Source organism: Emydura macquarii, unplaced genomic scaffold (genome assembly GCF_026122565.2).
Source record: "Emydura macquarii macquarii isolate MOO-44397 ecotype Brisbane River unplaced genomic scaffold, CSIRO-AGI_Emac_v2 contig_2422, whole genome shotgun sequence".
Taxonomy (NCBI): Eukaryota; Metazoa; Chordata; order Testudines; family Chelidae; genus Emydura; species Emydura macquarii.
This window is the reverse complement of record NW_027132559.1, coordinates 24,692,396-24,716,421: the sequence shown is the minus strand read 5'-3', so window position 1 is coordinate 24,716,421 and position 24,026 is coordinate 24,692,396. Positions and strand designations below refer to the sequence as shown.

The window sequence follows — 24,026 nt, the reverse complement described above, 5'->3', positions numbered from 1 at the left end:
CTGTCAACTAAAATGTAACATCTATGGGCAAGGAGAGTCTTGCTAGTTGTGTTTTATACCAACACCAGAGAATGTTGGCATTTAACAAATAACAAAATAATACAGTAAGCACATATAGGCTTTAAAAGCATTTCATATAGCAGATGGCCAACTACAAAAGAAAAAAGAAAGAAACCACAGGGCAAAGATCAGAAATCTATAATATATACATGGCAATTAAGGCCCTGATCCTACAATTGGATCTGTACTTGAGACGCTTACACATGCACAGAACTCCACTGAAACGAGTCTGGCTCTGCAGAGATGCAAGCATTTCTCCCATGCAGGTCTCGTTGCAGGACTGGGACCTCAGATAAGACAACAAAGCTTAAATGCCTATAAAATTAAATTGCCATAAAATATTCATCAAAAAGATGTTAAATCTCATATAGTAAGAAACAACAAAATATTTTTCAGCAAGTGAAGCCCACTCTTTTCTTGGTTGAAAGTACTCTGTCATTCCTTGGAGAACTAATACAAAAGTTTACTTGTTTTTAAAAGAAACTACCTAACTTACAGGGCAAAAAATCTATATGTTTTGTGAACAATTATTTAACACTGTTACGTGGGGATGAATTTTGAAGCATGAAAGGTAAAATATGACCTTGTATTTTGTCCAGAAAAATAAAAGGAACTAAAATGGTGGGTCCTATTCTGCACTCATACACATATCCCTGACTCCCACTGAAATCAAAGGGAAATGGCACCGGTATCTCAAAGTAGAATCTGGCCCATCATCAAGTGCAACGTGTAAGAAAGCAAAGGCACTTCTCAGTAAGTCGAAAACAGACAATGCTCATTTTCAGTGCAGCAGTTTACCTGACAGAAGGGTCAGTTTCTCTTCAGATCGCTAAGGGAGAGTAAAATTTATAAACAGATGTGATGGGGGCACTGACGCAGAGCAACAAGTACCAAATAGGTTCATCACACAACTGCTTCTGACAACATTTGTCCATTATCCTTGTATGAGCGCTCCCATAGCTCCTACATGTCTGCCCAGTTTCCAGAAGTTTCAAATGTGTCTGAAATATTTTCTCTCACTTTTGCAAATCCCTGTCCTACACTAGTTACAAATTGTCTTGATAACATAACATAAAATTATTCAGGTCCTTTGTGTAGACTTGTCCCTTTCGCTGCTTTTTACATTAAAATTTACAACCAACAAGTTATTTCACTTTGCATGTTACCAAGTACTATTGCTATGTAAAATCATATACATCAATCAGATACAGTATAGTTAAACTGCAGTCCCAAATTACCCATAAACCTAATATGATACCAATGGAATAATCTAACTGGTTTTTTTTCAGCACAGTATTTGTGTTAGGCATAATACCGTTGACTTCACTGTGAGTTTATACAGTATTATAACAGGTCCCTTAGCATCTTATTGAATCCAAATGACTTAAGTCAACAGAGCGAGAATGAAATTGTCTCATAACGAGTGAATCATAAGGATTTTATTGAGAGAAAATGGTCCCATCGTGCTAAAGACCAGAACAATAGAGTGAAGGGGAAAATATTTTGTTTAGTACTGGCACAATAAAAACACACATATACAATAAAAACAAGATAAGGATACAATGGCAGAAATAATACTGAAATTCATTTCTTCTTACATCAGGTAACATTGTTTTAAAAGAGGTTCTGTGTGCATGTGTGCGCGTATGTGTGCGTGCGTGCATGTTGCAAAGGAAATTCCATATGCACATTCCAGGGCAGAATTTAGTCATAAAATTAAAATTGACATAAAAATGGTCTATATGTTTTTCATTTAATCATACATGCAGTGCTTAAACTGGGGAGATGTGAGTTGCATGGGATTGCAAACACAGGAAAAAATAAATACATAAATAGAGCTGGGTTGATGAGGGGCTCACTTCAAGCACTGTCTAGCCAAACCTGTTGCTCCTAGATTATGATAAATACTCCACCACTACCAGCTTTCACAGACCATTTTAAGCAGTGTGTGTACTGGTTTGAGCTACGTAACCATAGACAACACCAAATGTAATTAATTTATTTTTATATATAAATTATCGTGAAATGAAAGAATGCCATTGTCTAAAGATCTGTAACTTCCCAACAAACAAAACAAAACAAAAGCAAGCAAATCAATATACAGAAGACATTATTAAAAAGTCAGCCCCTAACCAATTGCTGAGACTGAACAGGACACAAGGGTAGTATTTTTGACACCACATCGTGATATCTATTTGGTAACTGTCGATTTTTAGTGGCTACTACCTAAGGTCAGTGTTTGCAGCTAGCACTAGCCACTGTGAAAACATCAATGAAAAAATAAGTTTAATAGAAGAAGCAATGAAACTGTGCTGGAGACACATTATTGGCAATAGACACTAACAGTACAGCCAAAGAAATCCCATTCAACTCAATATGTATGGCGTCCAAAATGGCTATTGAAGAAAATAATTTATAAAGAACAGATTAAGATCATCATAATAATAAAACAAGTGAGCACTCTTATAGTATGCATAGTTATCATTGAAAAAAATATGGTAAGAACCATCATGTAAACAATTCTCTAAAATTTTTAATAAATTTGGTAAATAAATCAACAAAAAATAAATGTATAAATAATAGCCGGAAAATATGAAACTGAAAAAAAATAATTTTAATTTGTTTAATAATTATTCTTATTTATTTGTAATACAGCAGCAACTAGATGCACCAATCATAATTAAAAAACTATGCACTGTATAAACACAATTAGAAAAACCTATCAGCAAAGCACTTACAATTTAAACAGCCAAGACAAAAGGAAGGAGGAGAAATAACAGCAGAGAAGAAGTGAAGTGAAGTGACTTACCCAAGACTACACAAAATGCCAGTGGCAGAGTTGGGAATGCAACCTAGGTGTGACGCCTTTATCTGGCTACATTTTTTAATTCTTCCCACTCACCCACACACACACGTATGTTAAGAAGGCAAGTATTATCTCCATTTTACAACTTGAGAAACTAAGATTGTAAAAAGTCAAAGTCAAATTTAAAGTCCATTTTTTCAAAACAGCAGCTTACATTGACTGAAAATTTTGGTCCAAGTCAGTGTCAGAGCTGAGATTAAAACAAAGGTGTTCTTGGTTCTTACTCTTTTGCACAATCCACTAGACCATGCTCCCTATTGCTCTGCATGTTGAGTAAATCTAGTTCACAAGGTGATTAAAATACTAACTGCTTTCTTCTACTTGTCCACATTAGTACTGCTACTGGTAGAGCTTTATAAAAGTTGCAATAATAGGAAGCTATTGGAAAGGTATTTCCGTGTATTCAATGACTATGAAAGCATGTGTATAAAATACTGTGTTTAAAATGAGTAAGTGTTGGTAGTATAAAAATATTCACTAAAACCTAAATTAGTAACATGTACATACAGGGAAGTAGACATTAATGGCTATTAACTAAGCAAATATGTCTTTATAGCCAGAGATCATAAAGGAAAAGAGAGGCAAAAACCACCACTGAAGATTAATAAAATGGTGACATTTTATTCAGTATACGTACAGTAGTGAACAAAATATATTACCCACTACAGGAACTACCAAATAGGTAGATTTAACAAAAAACAAGTCAGTCTCTGGAGGTAAGATATAAAAATTCCTTTCAAAACTCAATGATTGCTGTGGCTTACCAAGATACCTATGGGTAAGCAGAGATTGTTTTCTTGATAATCATCATGTTTGCTGTCTGATTCATTCCCGTATGCTACAAACCAGCATTATCCCAACAGGAAGAAAGATAAGAGGCAATCGATGAGGTCTAATTAGGCTGCAACTTTATTCATTTAACATATTGGGGAATACCTGGCAATAAATTATACAATGCAGGTCATCATTTCCTTAATTGTTTCTACCTATTTGGGAGGATTGTTGTCAGCCCTCCAGTTTCACAACCTGGACCCACCTAGCCCATTCCTATGACCCCAGCACCCTGCCCTTGTATGAGGGATAAGAGAGACTGGAAAGAAAGGGGGGTTGTCTCCCTGCAGTACCAGAAGTAGGAACCCCAACCCACCTTTTTTAGGTTCTCTTAAGGAATGCTCCCCCTAAATACATTTCCAACTCATGTTTATCAGGGAATTGTACCACCTCTGTAATGAGTACCTGCAATTGGACACCTGTCATACTTGTTACCTACTAAGTTGCGACATCTTGACCTAACCTCACCAGGTCACTGACCTATCGTGGGGAAGTGTTAGGGCGCACAAGATCATTGTAACGCGAGGTCAGATTAATATGGCAAGAGCTGGCTTTTTAGCAAGAGTTAGGCCTCTCAAGAACCAGACTTGTCTGGAAAGGCCCTAAGGGATAAGAGGAACCATACCCAGGTCTGGAAATACCCTTGAGACGAATATAGAAGTCAGCTGACCCTAGAGTCAACAAGAAACAAACAGCTTCAGCAAAAAAGTATTAGTTTCAGCTATAAAATTAGTAAGCTCAGCAATAAACTAACGTCACTTATTGCAAAAAAGCCCCTAGCCAGTAATCAATAGATTAATGAAATACAAGATTAAGGCCCAATCCCCATGTGGATTGTGATATACGTCATCTTTGGAAAGGGGTATATTAGGACCCTGGACCCCCTCCCTGCCTGACACTCTCCGTGGATCCATTAAGGCGCTAGCTTTCGGATTGCTTTCTATGATGAGGTGACTGGCTCTGTGGATGTAGGGAAGGCAGTGGATGTGATATACCTTGACTTTAGCAAAGCTTTTGATACTGTCTCTCACTGTACTCTTATCAGCAAGTTAAAGAAGTATGGGTTGGATGAATGGACTAAAATGGACAGAGAACTGGCTAGAGAATAGGGCTCAACGAGTAGTGATCAATGGCTCCATGTCTAGCTGGCAACCGGTCACAAGCGGAGTTCACCAGGGGTCGGTCCTGGGGCCGGTTTTGTTCAACATCTTTATTAATGATCTGGAGGATGGGGTAGATTGCACCCTCAGCAAGTTTGCGGACGACACTAAGCTGCGGGCAGTGGTAGATACCCTGCAAGGTAGGGATAGGATACAGAGTGACCTAAACAAACTGGAGGATTGGGCCAAAAGAAATCTAATGAGGTTCAACAAAGAAAAGTGCAGAGTCCTCCACTTAGGAAGGAAGAATCCCATGCACAGCTATAGACTGGGGACCGGCGAGCTGGGCAGCAGCTCTGCAGAAAAGGACCCTGGGGGTAATAGTGGATAAAAAGCTGGATATGAGTCAGCAGTGTGCCCTGGTTGTCAAGAGGCTAATAGCATATTGGGCTGCATTAGGAGGAGCATTGCCAGCAGGTCACGGGAAGTGATTATTCCCCTCTATTCGGCATTGGTGAGGCTGCATTTAGAATACTGTGTCCAGTTTTGGGCCCCCCACTACAAAAAGGATGTGGACAAATTGGAAAGAGTCCAGCGGAGGGCAACCAAAATGATTAGGGGGCTGGAGCACAGGACTTATGAGGACAGGCTGAGGGAACTGGGCTTGTTTAGTCTACAAAAGAGAAGAATGAGGGGGGATTTGATAGCCACCTTTAACTACCTGAAAGGGGGTTCCAGGGAGGATGGGGCTAGGCTGCTCTTGGTGGTGGCAGATGATAGAACAAGGAGCAACGGTCTCAAGTTGCAGGGCAGGAGGTCTAGGTTGGACATTAGGAAAATGTTTTTCACTAGGAGGGTGGTGAAGCACTGGAATGGGTTACCTAGGGAGGTGGTGGAATCTCCATCCTTAGAGGTTTTTAAGCTGAGGCTTGACAAAGCCCTGGCTGGGATGATATAGCTGAGGTTAGTCCTGCTTTGAGCAGGGGGTTGGACTGGATGACCTCCTGAGGTCCCTTCCAACTCTAATATTCTATGATAGGTCGGTTCCTTGGTCGCCACTCACTTCATACGGTGAAAAATGGGTCTCCTCGTCTTCGTATGGGTAAGTGCCCTCTTCCCCGCTTGGGATGCTTAAGGGGCTTGGGGCGTAGTGTTAATACTCTGCGATATAGCCCTGACCCCTTACGGGCGATTATTGCTATACAGTTAGGGCCTCATGCAATTCTGGTAGTAGGTACTATTTGTGCTTTCCTAATAGCGTGGTCTGCTGTTATTTGGCTCTCTAGCAAATCATATTATTCTTCCCCTTTTTCCCGATGCTCATAAGCATCTGAGACTTAACACCAGTATCGCTTATGGGCCTCCAGGTGTTCATCGCGGTGGGTGTGCTCCTGGAAGGCCTGCTCCTTGCTCTCTTAATAACTAAATGTTGTTGCTGTTCAGACAACAACAACAATTGTAACTGTGGGCACTTTCCTTTGTTGTAGAATGTTTATTCCTACTTGCCGAATAATTCTGTTTATTTTCTTGGTGGATAGTGTCCTTTTCATTCTCTTAACGACTTGGGTAATAACTGATATTGTTTATGTGTAGAATGTGCTGAGAAGCTGATTTATGACCTTTATCTTAACTCTCTACCTCAACACTAAACAAATTGCTGCTAATATGACTCGTGTGTAGAGTTGATGAGAGAGAGCTGATTGATTACTTTGTTCTAGTTCTTGCTTCAATAAAAACTGTGCTTGGATATTATTTGTCTGGTTGTTTCCTCCCGCCACTGAAATCTATAATACGAACACTCCGCCCCTGCGGAATACAGGAAGACCACGAAAAAAAAAAAAAGGCACTCTGCCTCAGTCAATCTGGCAGAGGTATAAAAATTCCTTCTCAGTCCCCCACAAAAGGCAACAAAGGCAAACACAGGGCAGATCACAAAATCTGGTTCTCCTCTGATCCTCTGGGTGTAGAGGGACTGATGCTGATCAGTGAAAGAGTTACAGAATGCAGGGGTATAAACACCCTCCCCTTCCCCCATGTGGTGATGGGTCAGTGTCCCTTGCTAGTCCAGTCACTTCCTGTCCCCCCTTGGCTCCACTCAGACAAGTCTCTCTCTGTTCCCCACTTCCTTGTAATCTAAAAGCAGTAAGGACCCTTAAAGGAGTCCTCTACTCTTTTCCTGATGCTCAAAGAATCATCACGTTGGATAGATTGCACATTTTATTGACTTCAATGCCAGAAGGGACCACTATGATCATCTAGTCTGACCTCCTTCATAGCACCATGCCCAAAATTTCATCAACCAGCTCATGTATATCAAGTCCATAACTTCTGGATGAGCTAGTGTATCCCTTATAAAGGCACCCAATCCCAAATTAAAGACTCCAAACTGATGAAGATTCCACCACATCTCTAGGTAAGTAGTTCCAATGGTTAATTACCCTTACCTTCTTTCAAGTTTAAATTTCTCTAGCTTCAGCTTCCAACCATTGGATCGATTATGACTTTGTGAGATTACAAAGCCCTTTATCAAAAACCTTCTCCCCTAGAGATATTTATAGACCATGATCAAGTCACCTCTTTACCTTCCATTAGATAAACTACACAGTTTGAGCTTCTTTAACCTCTTACTGTAAAGCAGATTGTAAGGACATCATATTATTCTTGTAGATCTTTCCTGAACCCTTTCCAATTCTCATCATCCATTTTAAAGCACGGATACTGGAACTGGACACAGCATTCCAGTAACCGTCTCATATGCCATATACTCCTTCCAGCCAATGAATTTCAATTACTTCCACACTGAGGAATTTGTGATGTTTGAAATCTTGGATTATAACACCACTGTCAAACTCAGGCAAGAGCAAAAGGCTAATTATAAAGTAGAAAACATCTGCTTACACAAGCATTCTGCTAAGTATCAATGATGAGACTAAAAGACACTAAATATAGCATCATGCTAATGGTTAAAATTATATTACACAGTTAGGCCCCAATCTTGCATATGCTTACACATATGTAACTTTACCACCATGAGTAATCCTATTGAATTCAATAAGCATATGAATAAGTAACTTCAGGATTGTGGCATTTAGTTCTTTTCTCCAAGCAGTTGTAAATTCTCAAAATAATAATTGTGCCTGCTGAAATCTCTCAGGCTTATTTTTACACTAAAACTAAATTTTCTTGAAAAGTTTGATAAAAGTCTATCTGTTTTATGGGGGGGGGGGCGGGGGGGGGGGCGCTAGGGGGGGGTTTGGCCTTTTGTTTCCTTTTTTACACTTTTTTGTTTTTATATATATTTTAAGACGCTATATCATCTCTGAGAACTCAAATTATATTCAATAAAAAATCTGCAAAATGGCAGGAAAACTTCAAAATACTCAATGAGGACAACGGCCTTATGTTGTTTGAGGAAATGTGGCTGAGAAATAGTTACTATAGCTATTTTAAATATCCAATGCAAAGGATGGATAGAAGCAGCAGCACTACCATTCAATTATAGGGGAGGGAGTAATTGGACAAGGGAAGCTTTAAAGCATCAAGCAGTTATGGGAGCCTGCTACAGGAACTGTGGTTTCCTAAATGGTGTTTAAGTAACCTGGAAAATAGGCAGCAGTGTCACGTAAGATCTGAAATTGAATAGGTTTTAATTGCCCCTTCACAGCACAGCACAGCCTTGAAAAAAAATACTTCCCCGAATTCTACAAACATCTGATCGTAACACGAGTCCTGGATAAAAGCACAAGCTCTATACACTGCTTAGGACTCAATATTTTTATGGCTCTTAAAAACAAATATTACTGCCCATACTTTCAATTTCCCATGTAGATATTTTTCTTTAAAATAGATCAGTTTTTATTCCATCAGCATTATTCTGATTACTTACCTCCTGGAAGGAGTTGGGGTTTGTTTTTTACTAAGGGGCTGTAACGGGAGATTTTGTTGCTAAATGATGTAAAGAGATGTTCACTGAAATCATCGGGCAACTCCACCTCCAGAAAGGTCTTCATGAACAGCTTGAAACCTTCTAAATCAATTGTCTAAAGATTAAAAAAACAAAACAAAAAACACCTTTAAGCTCTGGCATTTCAGGATAAATCTCATATTAAATAATATTTTAGTGATTAGCTGAAACATTAGAAAAACTTTGTGTTTATGAAATACAACAATCACACTGTTTTAACTCTTATAACTACAGATTTTTATTAATGTTTCAAAAATTATTCACAGCTTTCAAAACTCCATCTACAGTATTTGGCCTTGATTCTTATTTACTCTAAGGCTCATTTATACAAATCTGGTAAATTACATTCCCTCCCACTTTACGGCCCCTTTACACTACCAGAATGCAGAAAAGGGACCTCAGTGTAAATGAGAACCAATCCCTTTTTACTTGATGACTTCCAGTAGCAAAGTTTTTCACATGCTCACTATACAGCATTACATAAACAAAAGTTTCCGTGTGTTGGTTTTAACATTTTTGCCATTTAATTTAAAATTGTTCTTGTATTCTACAGCAAAGTAAAATGGAGACACTAATTAGCCTTCACTGTGGCTTTCATTCTGGTGATACAGTAATATCAGTTATTAAATGAACAGTAAAAGCTCACAATTACATTTTAACCTACTGAGTAATACAGAGTGACTCTGAGATAAAAGATGGCATGGAAAAGATCAAAAGATTTTGAGATATTACAATTATAGTGTCAGAATTGTATACTTATCACTGGAGTTACATTGTTATGTCAGTGATAATATCAAAAGAGCAGCTTATCATCATTTCTTAAATTAATATCAAAGATAGCTTATGTTCTCTGCCTTTGTTCCATTAACAAATGATGATGGTAACTTTTTCTTCTCTGTGTAATACATATATAGTAAGGCCACAGTATGTTACAGAATCCAATTGGGCAAAATTCTCCTTGCAGTAACAGTGGTGCAACTCTTAGTTACAGTGTACTGGCTGGAACATCAGCAAGGTAAGAACTAGTGGGGTGGGGCTTTCACTAAAATACAGTGGGAGAAAAAAATTGGGATCAAATTTTTAAAAGTACTTAAGTGATTTTGGAACCCATGTTACATTTTCAAAACAAACAGGTATTTATTCTGCTAAGTCTCATTGAAAGTCACTTTTGAAAATGGGACGCAGATCTTGTTGAAAACTTTATCCCTGAGAAATAGCGGAGTTTCTAGCCACACTCACTATAAAGCACAAGAACCCAAGCAACCTGATTCCAGTTGAGTAGTACCTCAACTCTACTGCACTCTCCATATTTGGAAGTATGGTGCAACACAAGAGCAATAAGGATGGCAAAATCTGACCATTACATTTAACTAATTATCATTAGTGGAAGAAATGAGGCATTTAAATCCTGCACACTGGTTCTCAAACTGGTGGGTCGTGACCCCTCAGGGGGTCATGACGTGGTTATGTGGGGGGTCAGAGGGCTGTGAGGTCAAACCCTGGCCAGGCGCAGGGCTGTGAGCCTCCCTGCTTCTTCCTAGAGGAGGAACATGGGGGGAGGGAGCAAGTGGTGATACACAGATACTGCTCACCACCCTTACTCAATGTTCCTCCATGGCCCCCTCAGGATTGCTTCCAGGTCACTTTTCCCACCTGGGCAGTGCTTTGAGGCAAGCAGGAGCTGCTGCTCTCTGCCCTCCCCTTACGCAGCCCAAATGGGGAATTGACTTTGATGCAGGGAACCCTGACATTGCTCCTCGCTCCCCTGCTCACAGCCCCCTATGGGTACACAGAGGAGCAGTTTTCAAAGTGGGAGCAAGCAGCAATACCAGCCACTCCATGCATGCAGGTGTGTTTCCCCAAGTGGGCACAGGTAGGGGAGTGCGGGGAACTCATGGGGGCCAGAGGCAGGTGCCCACAGAGGTGAGGGGGTCATACTCAGAGGCTTGCTGTGTGAAAGGGATCACCAATACAAAAAGTTTGAGAACCACCTGGTAGCAGAATAGGGCCCAACTCACACTCAGTAGGTCTCTTACTTGACAAAAAAATTGGCATGATTTCAATCTACCTACTAAGGAAGATTCTACCCTATATGAGTAATGATGGCAGAAGAGTGGACCACGGTGCTCTAACCTTGCCACCAGAAGTCAGACAGGGCAAAAAATATAGATGATCAACTGGGACCTGGTAGATATTGTACAACAGCATCCACTACTTTTATCCTCTTCAGTGTTTTTGCTGTCCACATTTTTCAACTCTGATTACCTTTTCCAGACATGAAGAAGAGCTCTATGTACTTGAAATCTTGTCATTTTCTTGAACAGAAGTTGACCCAGTAAAAGTTATTACCTCATCTACATTGTGACTTATATACCCTGGGAACAACACAGCTACACCAACACTGCAAACAACTTATTAATATATGTTGTATGACTGAAGTCAACAGGACAAATAACCTAAGGACTATTCAAGCTATATGAAGCTATTCAAGTTATATGAAGAATCAAGCTTTATGTTTGTGTTGTATTTATGTTATATAATGTTACTCTGGTGCTGCAGAAGTCATACGTAACTTAACATAGGACCTGTAGTTTGCAAACCTACTAGCCCCCATGTAAGTCACTTCAGCACATACTATATTGCTATATGTCTGCCAATAAGGCAGCCTGTCTCTCATTTCTGAAATAACGAAGATATAAACAGACACTACGGTTTAAAATAAACTACTCTGTACAAGTATTTTTAGCAGCAAAGCAAAGTTCTAGATTTACTATGACCAAATTATGGTGAGCCTGAGGATTAAAATGTACTGCTGAGATGTAGATATTAAAGGTTTTAGCTGTTCTATAATTCTATTCACAGCCTTAAAGAAAATTCTATCAGCTATAGTCCCACTTGTTCGTTGCTCATTGGAGTAGCAAACAGCCATTTTACTCTCATGTTTTAAATTGGCAAACACCATCAATCTAGCCAGGAAAAACAGAACAGAAAAAATGCATGTTCGCCAAACAACAATACACTTCCACATTATGATGACTTTAAGATGGTATGTTCACAGTTACACCATGGAGTCAAAATATTTTTGATTACTGCCTCATTCCCCTGTACCCATTCCTCTTGTTGCTTCTCCTCCTACCTCTCTAATCACTTCCTGTGTGCTTTGGAGGATCTTCCTCATCTACCCTCCCACTTTCTGTGGGGGTTACACAGGGACTGTCCCTGGTATCCTTTTCTTCTCCCTCTGCACCTTACCTCTGAGCAATCCCATCTGCAAACTTAAATTGCCATCTCTGTGCTAATGACTCACAGATCTACATCTCTACTCCAGCCCCGTTTCCTTCTGTCTACACTAAAATCTCAACCTGTCTCTCTGACATCTCCTACGGGATGTCTAGCATCAGCTCAAGCTAGCCATGGCTAAAACAGAACTACTAATCTTCCTTGACCACCAAAAAACTCTCCCCACTGCCTCCTTTCTTAATCACTGTGGACAACACCATCATCCTGCCTATCACTTAGGCCTGTAACATCTCTCTAGGTCATGCCATCCAGACTATAAAGCTTGCAGATTCTTTGTGCATAACGTTTTTTATCCATTTACACAGCTAAAACACTCATTCACACTCTGATCATCTTGTATCTCAATTACTGGAACATCCTTCCTTCTGGCCTTGACAACTGCAGTCTTTCCCCACTCATATCCATTCACAATGCTGCTGCAAAGAACACTTTCCTAGCCCATCACTTTGATCATGTCACCCCTGCCTCTGACTCTTTCAACTGGATCTCCTTTCTCTATCACATCAATTATAATTTGCTCGTTCACTTTCAAGCTCTTCACAGCCTATGTCCATCCTACCAATAATCTCTCATTCACTGTTGAGATGTCAACTCCCACCTCTGACTGGCCCAAGATGCCAGCCTCCATTGCCAACTAATTAAATTTTCAAACAAGCATCTTTGTGCTTTCTCCCATGTTGCCCCTCATGCTTGGGAGGCTGTGATTGCAAGCACCGCTGTATTCACATCCTGCACACTATTGTAATAATCTTTCTACAAAATATGCCTTGTGAGGTATCATTTGAAAACTATTAACTCGCTGGTTAATAATACCATGGTGAAATGTATGTAGCAACATTATATGTAAAGTAATGACATCTCCTGTATGATGTACATGTCCAAAACCACAGAGACCTGCCCAGTCAGAAATGTTTAAACATCCTAAACAAAGGAATGTGTGTTTATCCTAATTTATATATGAGTAGTAAATAGGGTCCCTGAGACAGCAGGGAGAGGAAATGGCAGGACACAAAGCAAAATTTTCATCTTATCAAACATAGATGGGAAAAAAGAGCATGGAGCCTTCTTTGTCAGTAGTCATCATGTCACCTTCTTTACTGTTTGAATAAAATTTGCTTTGAGGGATAATCATCAGAAGAATCTACTTCAAAGTCTGACTGATCTATAAGAAAGACGGGGGCAGAGAACCCAGAGATATCTCTCTCTTTCTTTCATCTAAGACAACAAAGGCACCAGCACCTTTGGGCCTCTGGGAGAGATCCTGACCAAGGAAAAGATCAGTCACCATCTTACTGGAAGACAGTGGGTGAGAAAGGCCATCTTAAATAAAGCCTTGAACCAAAACTTGCTAGATTAAATTTTAGATGGGTGTTTTCACTTTTATTTGCTTGTAACCATTTCCAACTTCATCTGATACTTGAATTCACTTACAATCCTATCTTAATAAATGGTCTTATTTTTTAATCTAAGCCAATCTAGTGCTGCGTTTAAACTAAACTATTTGATAACTCCAGTTAAAGTAGCAAAAGCTGTTGAATATTGACTCTTTACAGGAGCAACAAACCTTTAATATCTGAACTGTCCAGGAGAGGGCTAGACAGCAGAACACACATTTCTGGGAAAATTCAGGATTGGAACTGTGCTGGGATCACCCTGCAAGTAGTAATCAAGGCTTGTGGAAGCCAGAGTGTGAATTGCATTGTTGCTCACTGGCTGCTATGGTCAGAGCTGGTGGACCAGGGCTGCAACTATACACAGACATTCAGAGTGAGACCTGCATGCTGGTAGGCTGTGCGTGGCCCAGGTTGAGAGCTAAAACAGTGTTACAAGCAGCATATCCATGAACTCTGAGCCCACCTCCAAGGATACTACTTGTGAGTCACCTAATATGGAATTGACATGACAAAGCACATGAAGAAAAACAGTTACTAACCTTTCGTAACTGTTGTCCTTCGAGATGTGTTGCTCATGTCCATTCCATGACCCGCCCTCCATCCCCGCCCAGATGCTTGAGATGTAACAGGTAGTCAAATATGACCCGTATTGATGCTTGGGTGGAAACAGGCTCTGGTCCAAGGCCCAACAGGAAAATCTCTTCCATTTGGTCAGCTTTGTTGCTCTGGTAGAGGGCTTTTTGCTGCCCATCAGGACCTGCTGAATCTGCATTGAACAGGCCCATTCCTCTACATTCAGTCATGTAGGAGCCAGGACATCAGATGCAGGGACGCTAGGTCCGGGTGCAACAGGCAGCTGCAGTTCTGAAAGAACAGGTCTGACCACAGCAGGAGTTCCCACAGGGTTGCTGTTGAGAGCTCTAGCAGCATTCTGAACCAGTGTTGGCGCAGTCATGCCGGAGCTATCAGGATCACTTTCGTCTTGTCCCGCTTGTTCTTCAAGAGGACTTTGTGAACCAGCAGTATCAGCGGGAAAGCATACAGCAGCACTCCCATCCATGGGAGAAGGAAGGTGTCGGACAAAGAGCCTCTGGCAACCTCCACTCCCCCCACCCTCCAGATCAAGCAGAGCCGGTGGCACTTCCTGTTCTATTTGGATGCAAACAGGTCCACTTTGGAAGTTCCTCCACCTCTGGATGGAATGACCATTTGTGACAAGACAAAAAATCTGCTGAGGAAATCCACTAGTTCATTCCTGGCTCCTGGGAGATGCAAAGCCACGATATGAATGGTGTTCTGCACACCGAAGTCCCATAAACAGAGCTTCTTGGCACAAATGTGACAATCGAGCACCACCTTGCTTGTTGATGTAAAACATCACGGTGGTATTGTCTGTTCGAACCTGGAATACCTTTCCCTTCAGGTAGGGAAGGAAAGCCTGACAAGCTAGACATACTGCTTTGAGTTCCCTAACATTTATATGGAGGGATCAATCATCCTGCATCCAGAGCCCTTGCATGTTGAGATTGTTGAGGTGGCTCCCCACCCCAGATCCAATGCATAAGAGACCAATGTCACCAAGGGGATTGGTTCCTTCAAGGGCATTCCTTCCAATACTGAGTGAGGGTCTGTCCACCAACATAGGGATGATAGCACATGGGAGGGTACTCTGAGCACCAGGTCCAGATTGTGTCTGCCGAGTGTAAACTGATGCTAGCCATGACCACAGGGGTATGAGACGTAGCCGTGCATGCCAGTCTACATAAATCCAGGCTGCTATGTGGCCCAACAGTTTAAGGCATATCCGGGTGGTGGTGAAAGGGTGTGCTCGTATGTGCGTAATGAAGTCCACCATGGCTTGGAACTAGGGTTCTAAAAGAAAAGCCCTGGCTTGGGTAAAATCGAGGATCACTCCTATAAACTCTATCCATTCAGATAGAGCTGATTTCTGCTCATTCAGGTGGTTCATAACAGCTTGAGGCTGTGCTGAACGTGGGCCTGTGACTTGCCCTTTATGAGCTAGTCATCAAGGGATGGGTAGATCTGCACCCCCCGACACTTCCAGTAAGCAGCCACTACTGCCAGACACTTTGTAAAAACGCTTGGTGCAGATGAAAGGCCAAAGGATAGTGCCATGAATTGATAATGATGTTGGTACACCACAAACTGGAGGAATCTCCTGTAACCACGGAAAATAGAAATATGGAAATAGGCAACCTTTAAGTTGAGGGCAGCATACTTGTCTCCTGGATCCAGAGAAGGGAGGATGGAGACTATGGAGACCATGCGGAACTTCCACTTCTTGAGGTATCTGTTGAGGCAACGCAGGTCTAAGATGAGTCTGAGGCCTCCTTTGGCCTTCAGAATCAGAAAGGATTGGGAATAAAATCTCTTTCCCCTCCTGCCTTGAGGGACTTTCTCCATGGCCCCGACCCATAGGAAGGTTTCCACCTCCTGCATGAAAAGTTGCTTGTGAGGAGGGGAGTGGGAGAGGGGCATTGAGGAGAACTGCATGGTGTAACCAGCTGAAATGGAGTTGAGGATCCAACAGTCTGATGTAATCTGGGACCATACAGAAAGGAAGGGGACAGTCAGTTAAAAAATAAATGGGGTGATGGATCCTGGGGCCAGACTGGGATACTACTCCTCAGGCGCATCCTCAAAATCACTGCTGCGGGCCACCGGGGTGACGTGTGGGGCCTGACTGGGTCACAGAGGAGGATGAAGTGGGATGACAGTGTTTAAAACCCTGGTCTTTGTCCCTTCATTTGGAGGTCCCTGGCTGCACGAGACCTGAAAATCTAGGTGGTTGTGGCTGATGGAATTGCATTCTCAAAGCCTGCAATGTGTATAGGCTGAGGAAGCATAAAGTGGCCCTGGAGTCTTTCAGGTGAAGCCTGGTATCAGTTTGCTTGGAGACTAGGGCATTGGCCTCAAAGGGGAGGTCCTGAGTAGACTGTTGCACCTCCTGGGACAACCCCAAAGACTGCAGTGAGGAACAATCAGCACATGGACACCGATGAAGCCATCGATCTGGCTGCTGAATCGGCTGCGTCTAATGCCATTTGAATGGAAGCTTTAGCCACAGCCTTGCCTTCCTCAAAGACAGAAGCGAATTCCTGCCTGACCTCCTGGGGCAATTTCTTGAATTTGGTCACAGAGTCCCAAATGTTATAATTATATCTTCCCAGAATGCCTGCTAGTTGGAGATTCTAAGCTGAAGACTGGCTGTGGAATAATTTTTTTTCCCAAAGAAATCAAGCTTCTTTCCATCCTTGTTCTTGGGGGGGGGGGGGGGGGGGTGTCATGCTCACTTGTCCCTGCCTATCTCACTCATTCATGGCAGCTACTACCAAGCACTCCAGGGCAGGTGCAAGAACAGATATTCATAGCCCTTGGACAGAACACAGTATTTCTTTTCAGCCCTTTTGGACATTGGTGGCAGAGAAAATGGAGTTTGCCATAGGGCTTTAACCACCGTTAGCACCCTCATGTACTGGCAACGCAACCTTAGCCGGTGCCATAGCAGCTAAAATATCAAAGAGGCTGTGTGTAGGCTCGGTGAGCTCCTCCACCTCCAAGCCCAAGTTGAAGGACGCTCTTTTGAGGAATTCTTGGTGGGCTCTAAAGCTGTCCGGTGGCACTGGGAGAGGGGGTGGCCAGACCAGTGAGTGCCTCATCCGGGGATGACGAGGAAGATGGTATTGCAGGGGGAGGGTCTGGTGACTCCTCTTCTTCCAGGGGAGCTACCATTGAAGTTAGGTCCTGTGGTTCAGTACCGGTCTTAGAGTTCAAATCTGGTTATTGCACCTGAGCTCTCGGCACCGCAGACCACTTCTTGGACATGGCTACAGAAGACTGGTAGGAATAGGGTCCTGGGATTATCAGGATCCCCCATGGGTTCTAGTATGACCACTGAATGGGCCATTGACCTTGAGACCAGATGCCCCCTGCGGGGCTGGCACCGAAAGTCAGCACACCCAATGACCGGTGCTTTTGTGACTGGTGACTGGGTTCCCCTTCTGACTCCAAGGTGAACAGTTCCTCCTTCGGGGACCATGGTGGAGCAGATGGTGCCTCTCCTTGGCAACTGCAATTGGGAGCTGGGGAACAATACCAGGGAGAAGGAGACCATTGACCAGAATCCCCTGAGCGGTACCACATCAGAGGGAAGTGGTGCCAAGACAGCAGTGAACGTTGTGCCATCGGAGATCGAGATGTCAGACTGGTGCCACGATGGTGACAACCGGTATCAGGAAGACTGAGACCAGCAATATGGCAGCCAGTGATTCACATCTAGGAGCCAAAGATCAGGGACACAGAGCTGGAGACAATGGTCAAGAGGACGGAGACCATCACCTCAGAGCGGGGGACCAGGGCTGGGATTCTGGGGAACAACATCGTTCCATTTCCATCGAGGTGGCCCCATAGCAAATTTTCCACTTGAAGCGGGAGAGGGAAGGTCCCATAGAGTGGGTGGCACTGTAAGGTACCACTAGCTGGAGGGGTCCCTTTTGCTCCTGGGAGTCAGCAGTGGATCCCTTGACAGGCTTTAAGCACTAGGACAAGAAGCTCTCTCTCACCACTCCGATGCAAGCAATCGGCCCAACAAAGGTCCTTTGCCTGACCCCTTCTTCTTGTCCTTTTTCAGCAAAGGGGATCCTCATGCTGTTTCTTCTGTCATTTCTTCAGCACCAACGAAGTTGAATGGTGCCAGGAAGGACTCGGTGCCGGTGGGAGCTTCACACAAACACTGAAGTATTCAGCACCAACTCAGAGCAGGACGATTGTGAGGCCTGTCTAAGCACCGCCTCCATCAACAGGGCTTCCAGGCTGATATCCCTATCTTTCTTAGTCCATGGTCGGAAGCCCTTACAAATCTTGTACTTGTCCTGATGTGCGTCTCTCCTAAACACTTTAGGCAACTGTCATGAGGGTCATTAAGTGGGACTGGAAAGGGCTTGTGTCACACAGAATATAGTTTGAAACCCAGGGACTGGAGCATGCCCTGGAGGGGACTACTATTCTTAACTTAACCAACTATTAACTATCTGGGCAAACGTCCCTGAGGGGACTACTATTCTTAACTTAACCAACTATTAACTATCTACAAGAACTATCTACAACAGTTTATAAGAAACAACTATCTTGAAGCACTTGCTATCTCAAGAGAGAAAGGTGTTCCTGCAACCGTCACAGGCAGAAAGAAGGAACTGAGGCAGCACAGGGCTGGCGGTATATCAGCACATGAGCGTGGATTTCCAGAGGGCACCAGAGCTGACCCTACACTGCCTACAGATACCACTAAGGCAAAAAAAATCTCTGCCAGCCATGCACGTGGGCGTGCATACACCTAACATGGAATTGACATGAGCAAGCATTCAAAGAACAGCAACATCCTGGATGCAAAATAAATAAAATTTAAGGGTGATAACCTGGCCTCATTGTAGTCAACTGTACAACTCTCAGACTTTAATGAGGTGAGGATTTCACCCAGATTAGTCAGTTTCTTTGATATTAATGATGAGGAAAAATTACTATAAGTGATGATGTAAGCCATGATTGCCCAATTACTGAGAAAGATCAGAAAGATGTCTATTTACACTTGTTAGTCTTGAAGGTGCACAATCACTACAATCAGCAGAGTAAAGTAAGGAGGCCTGATGAAACCACCAAGGTAATAGAGGGAAGCCCAATATAATCTCCACAAAAGGATGCAGTAAAGAGAAACAGTTTTGTAAATTGTTCAGAGGCCATTCAGCACACCTGGGTCAAACATGCCCTCTGATATGTTGCAGACATTGTAATGTTATACTTTGAGAAATCAGCTATCCTGCCTACCTTAAGCACATATGCACAACATCTTATTTTCCAAGACTCGTGGCATGCATGGGTTATATATTCTAATTATATCAGTATAAATAACCCCACTCTCAAACAGTAAATATTATTCATTTATGTTTAATTTAAGAATACCTGAATCAGCTTTTCTATTTTTTATAAACAGCGAAGCTGTCAAAACAATTTTCAGTAACATGAAAATAGTGCAATATAAAAGATACAATAAATAAGTATACACACATTAGGCTAGCTCCTCAGTTCCAACTGACTTCAGCTTGTCACAGGACCCAAGATGAGCAAATGTGTGGTGGGGGCACTTATGCAGCTTTCAGCACCCTCCAGTGCAGCAAGTGCAACAAAGAGGAATGATGTAGGGACAGTTATACCAGCTCTACAGCACTGAAGGACAACCCTACACTAGAGGAATCCTCAGGTAGATATTTACGCATAGGAGCAATACAAAGCAGATTTATCATTACCAGGAAAACTAATTACACTGGTCAGTAAACATATACAAAACTCCGGATTGGTCCATGCCACATATCAAAAATAAATTCAAAACTAAGATATATATTGTCCACATTTAAGCTAATTCCCCAGATTCTGTAAGACCTACACAGTTGTAAGCCAATTTATCTTCAACGTAAACATATAAGCTTTACACATCTTCATATCTGTATCTTCCAAAGACATTTATCATTACTACAGGTGATTTAAGACCAGCACCCAAACTTTAAACACAGATCTGTGCTTGTCTTGCAGTCTGGTATATTCCCACAATGAATTTAGAGATCTACTTATAAAATGCCAAGTGCTATTTTGTGCAAAGACTATTTTGATTTGAGGACTAGTGGGTTGACAAGTTTCATCTACATTCTTTTTTCTCCCTCACCAAACCTTAGAGGTCCTCCTCCCAGTGCATGTCACCCCAACAGACCAGTTAACTGATAAAGTAGGACGTACATAGGCCCAATTTTCAATTTATTCTTTTTTACGTTATTCCTGTGACGCTCTGCACCCCCATGTCCATCCTTATAGTGTAATTGTGTATTTTTTAATGCAAAGTACATCATATAAGATGTTTTTGGAAGGCTCATGACGTACTGAGCATTATTGTTATAGTAATATGTTTGTTTCAATGTCAGGTGTCTGGTTATGAGGCTTCACTATGTAATATTCCCAAAGATGTGACCTCATGGCTTGAAACATCCAGACAAAGCTCTCCAGGAGCAGAGGGGCAGTTCACACCTCATTAAGGCATGTAATAGAACAAACCCAGCTCAGCATTCCAGGAACAAAGGACTGGCCTAGGCATCAACAAAGAACCAATTGGACGCTCTCTCACCTTGGCCAGCTTGGAATCATAATGAGGTAATGCTCACTGACCAGGACATGGATGAAACCAAACAAGGACATTATCTGTCACCTGACCTGAGGGGGTGGGAGGCAAAGCCCCAGGGGAGAGAAGGAACATTTTAAAAAAGGGAGACATTTGCCATACTCTCTTCCACCTTCATCTACAAACACAACCGAGCAACTGTAGTGCTGACCGAAGGGGAGAGCCTGGCTAAAGGGAAACCAGCTAGTCTGTGGTGAGAAACACCTAAATGTGTAAGGTTGCTAAAAGTGTTAAGCTTAGTTTAGAATGCGTTTTGCTTTTGCTTCCTCTTGATCAAGTCTGACTTGCTATCCTTTGACATAATCACTTAAAATCATTCTGTAGTTAATAAATGTGTTTGTTTGTTTTATCTAAAACAGTGCATTTGATTTGAAGTGTGTGGGAGACTTCACTGGAAATAACAAGGCTGGTGCATATCAATTTCTTTGTTAAATCTGACGAACTTATATGAACTTATGCTGTTCAGTGGGCAGCACTGAACATTGTAAGATGGAAGTTCCTAGGGTAGCATCTGGGACTGGGGGTATTAGCTACGGCCATTCTGCTGCATAATCCAAAGAGTGGCTAGCTAGAAGCATTCATTCACTCAGTTAGGAGCAACTTGCTTGCTGGAGGCTGTGCATGAACAGCCCAGAGTGGGAGTTCTCACAGCAAAGCAGAGTAAGACGGGCTCTAGGAGTGGGGGATTGAGGTGACACAGCAGTTCACCAGTCCAGATTGCACCCGGGGAATGCCAACTCCTGTCTCTCTTCTTCTAGCTCATCTGCTGACCCACTGGTATGTAAAAAAACAACGGATAAAAACATATTCCTGTGCTGAAATATTATGGGACAGAATTTCAAATGGAAAAAGAAACAGTGCACGCAGAAGTCAGCATCTGTGCTCACAAAACTAATATTTGCACACAAATTGGTATCTGATACGTCTGTGAAACACTGATGGAAGATTTTCCACAAACCTTTTGCACAAACATTTCCATCATTTCCTTTCCTGTGGTTTAAAGCACTGAATATTTCAAGGGTTCAATTCATTTTTCATACATTGGCTTCTCAAATCCACGAGCTCATAATTTCATGGTTTCACCATTTTATGCTTTCAAAATTTCACAGAGAAGTGACATTGCAGAGAGCTTGTGGAGAGATGACAGGGAATTGAAAATATAAAGCTACATGTAGTCTCACACACACACACACACACACACACACACACACACACACACGTCATATACAAACATGCAGGGATGGAAGTGATCATGGATACATGTATTCTGGTTCCACACAGCAGAGGGGCACAAGAATCTGTATTAGGTACTGTGCCCCCAAATTCCCTAGAAATCAGTCTAGCCAAGTGAAAGGACCAAGCAGGAGCTATCAATACATCTATTGCAGCTGCCAGATATGTCTTTTAAGTAGAAGCAGACTGTGGGGTAAATGACAACAGATTTTTTGGGAAATACGTAAGGACTAGCCTGAGTTCAGCATGAAGGTTGATGTAAGACCCTGAAGGTAGTCCCTCCATGGGGATCCTGAAAGAAAGTCTATGATGTCCAGAAAAGTCTACCCATGAGAAAGGTTGTGTTCTCACCCTTACCAACTTGCTTGAAGCTAAACAGGCCTCTGGTGGCTGCAACTAAGTGTTCTGAGTTGCTTGCTCATTCTGAATCTATTTTTGTTAAGAAAGACAATTTTGTATAAAACAGAACTGTAAAATTAAAAGGGATGTTAGATTTTATAGGTATTAAAAAACCCTAGCCATTTTCAATCACATTCTAAAGTTACTGATGTGGTAAGCGATGCGATTCTATTTTCCAGTTCTCTCTGAAAAGTATATAAATTATTGGTAAAATATGATTTTCCCCTCCCTCTTTTTAAAGCTCAGATGTTTCATTTTATTTTACTTTATTTTAGTGCCTTCATAACAGGAGCAGTTATATAAATAAATGCGAAGAGGTAACATGGTTATACAAAATAATAGGATTTTTTTCCATTAGAAAAATTACAGTTCAAGAAAAACACACTTCTTAAAAACCACAAGTTTATAAAGAGCAGCTCCTTTAGGATCCAAACAGTTATTGGATCCTCTTTCCACATTTCTGTAATAGATCCTTCTCTGATAGTGAAGACACAAAGAAATTAATACATTTTTGGCCATTAACTTCAGCACTGGCACCTGCCTCAATACATGTGGGGCTCTAAGTGCAGCAAGCAACACACAGTGCTGGGCCCTTGTTCCTTCCCAGCATCTGTCCCCCATAAAGCAGAACTGACATAGGGCACTTCCACAGACTCATGGGAAGGAGGAAACATGATGTTTTGGTTGTATCCCTTCTCCCTCTGTTTTGTGACTTGTCTGTTCCATTTTACTTTTGCTCCTTTCCATGTCTCACAGCACGGCGAAATATAGTGCTCAGAGAAATTTATTATTCCATTATATGAGTATTTACATAAGTGACTCCAACTAGTATTAACAAGAGTTACCCTGATAGATACTCCTGCACTGAACAGATGCAACAAGGCTCCCATATTCATACAGCTTTAGCTATATCCTGATATTCAGCATGAACTACTCCTATTTACTTAGTTGGCATTTCTACATGCAGAACAGGATATAGTCAGACAAATTTTGCTCCCCTGTGGAATTTTTTTCTTTAATGAAAAATATTAAGAGTTTTTGATCATGACCTATATAACATTTAATATCTGACATTTATACATTTGTAAACAATGGGTACTTTTATTGGGGCTAAATGGACTTGCATTGGATCCAAACTGCCCCACAGGGAGGTAAAAAACTCCTGGAGGTCCCCGGTTTGCTTGTTGTAGCATTTAAAGATATGTCTACACTGAAGGGGGAAAAAAGTGTGTTTTGTCAAGTTGTCGGGAGTGGCTCACAACCCTGAGCACCAATCTCAGGGCAGACTTACAAACCAGAGCACAAATCCCAAACTGGTTGTGAGTTCTATACTTAGATTTCACCAACCAAGTATCAAGTGTGAATTCCTCAGGCACCAAAACAGCCGTAACATGGAGTCACAGATAGTACCTTTGGGCTCTCCAGTCTATCTTGCCACTCAGGCAAGCTTGCCTTTATGATATATGGTCTCTTACACCAAAACTCACAACAATATAGAGGCTATTCTAGTCTCAAAGACCAGTCACTAACTCCAGGTCAAGTGCACTCTAGATCTCTCACCAAAGGCAACACTTGTAGCTAAACCTATTTTAAACTACAGGTTTATTAACCAGGAAAAAAAAATAAGAAAATTATTCAC

At 41.9% G+C, this 24,026-nt stretch overlaps 1 protein-coding gene across 1 annotated transcript in view; it reads right to left on the bottom strand.

The window, feature by feature from the left end:
* DGKB (diacylglycerol kinase beta) overlaps window positions 1-24,026 on the bottom strand; it is a 471,047-nt gene that overhangs the window by 352,175 nt on the left and 94,846 nt on the right. The window contains exon 7 of the mRNA XM_067562119.1: window positions 8,744-8,897. Coding sequence (XP_067418220.1) covers window positions 8,744-8,897 — 154 coding nt within the window. The remainder of the gene's footprint in view (window positions 1-8,743; window positions 8,898-24,026) is intronic.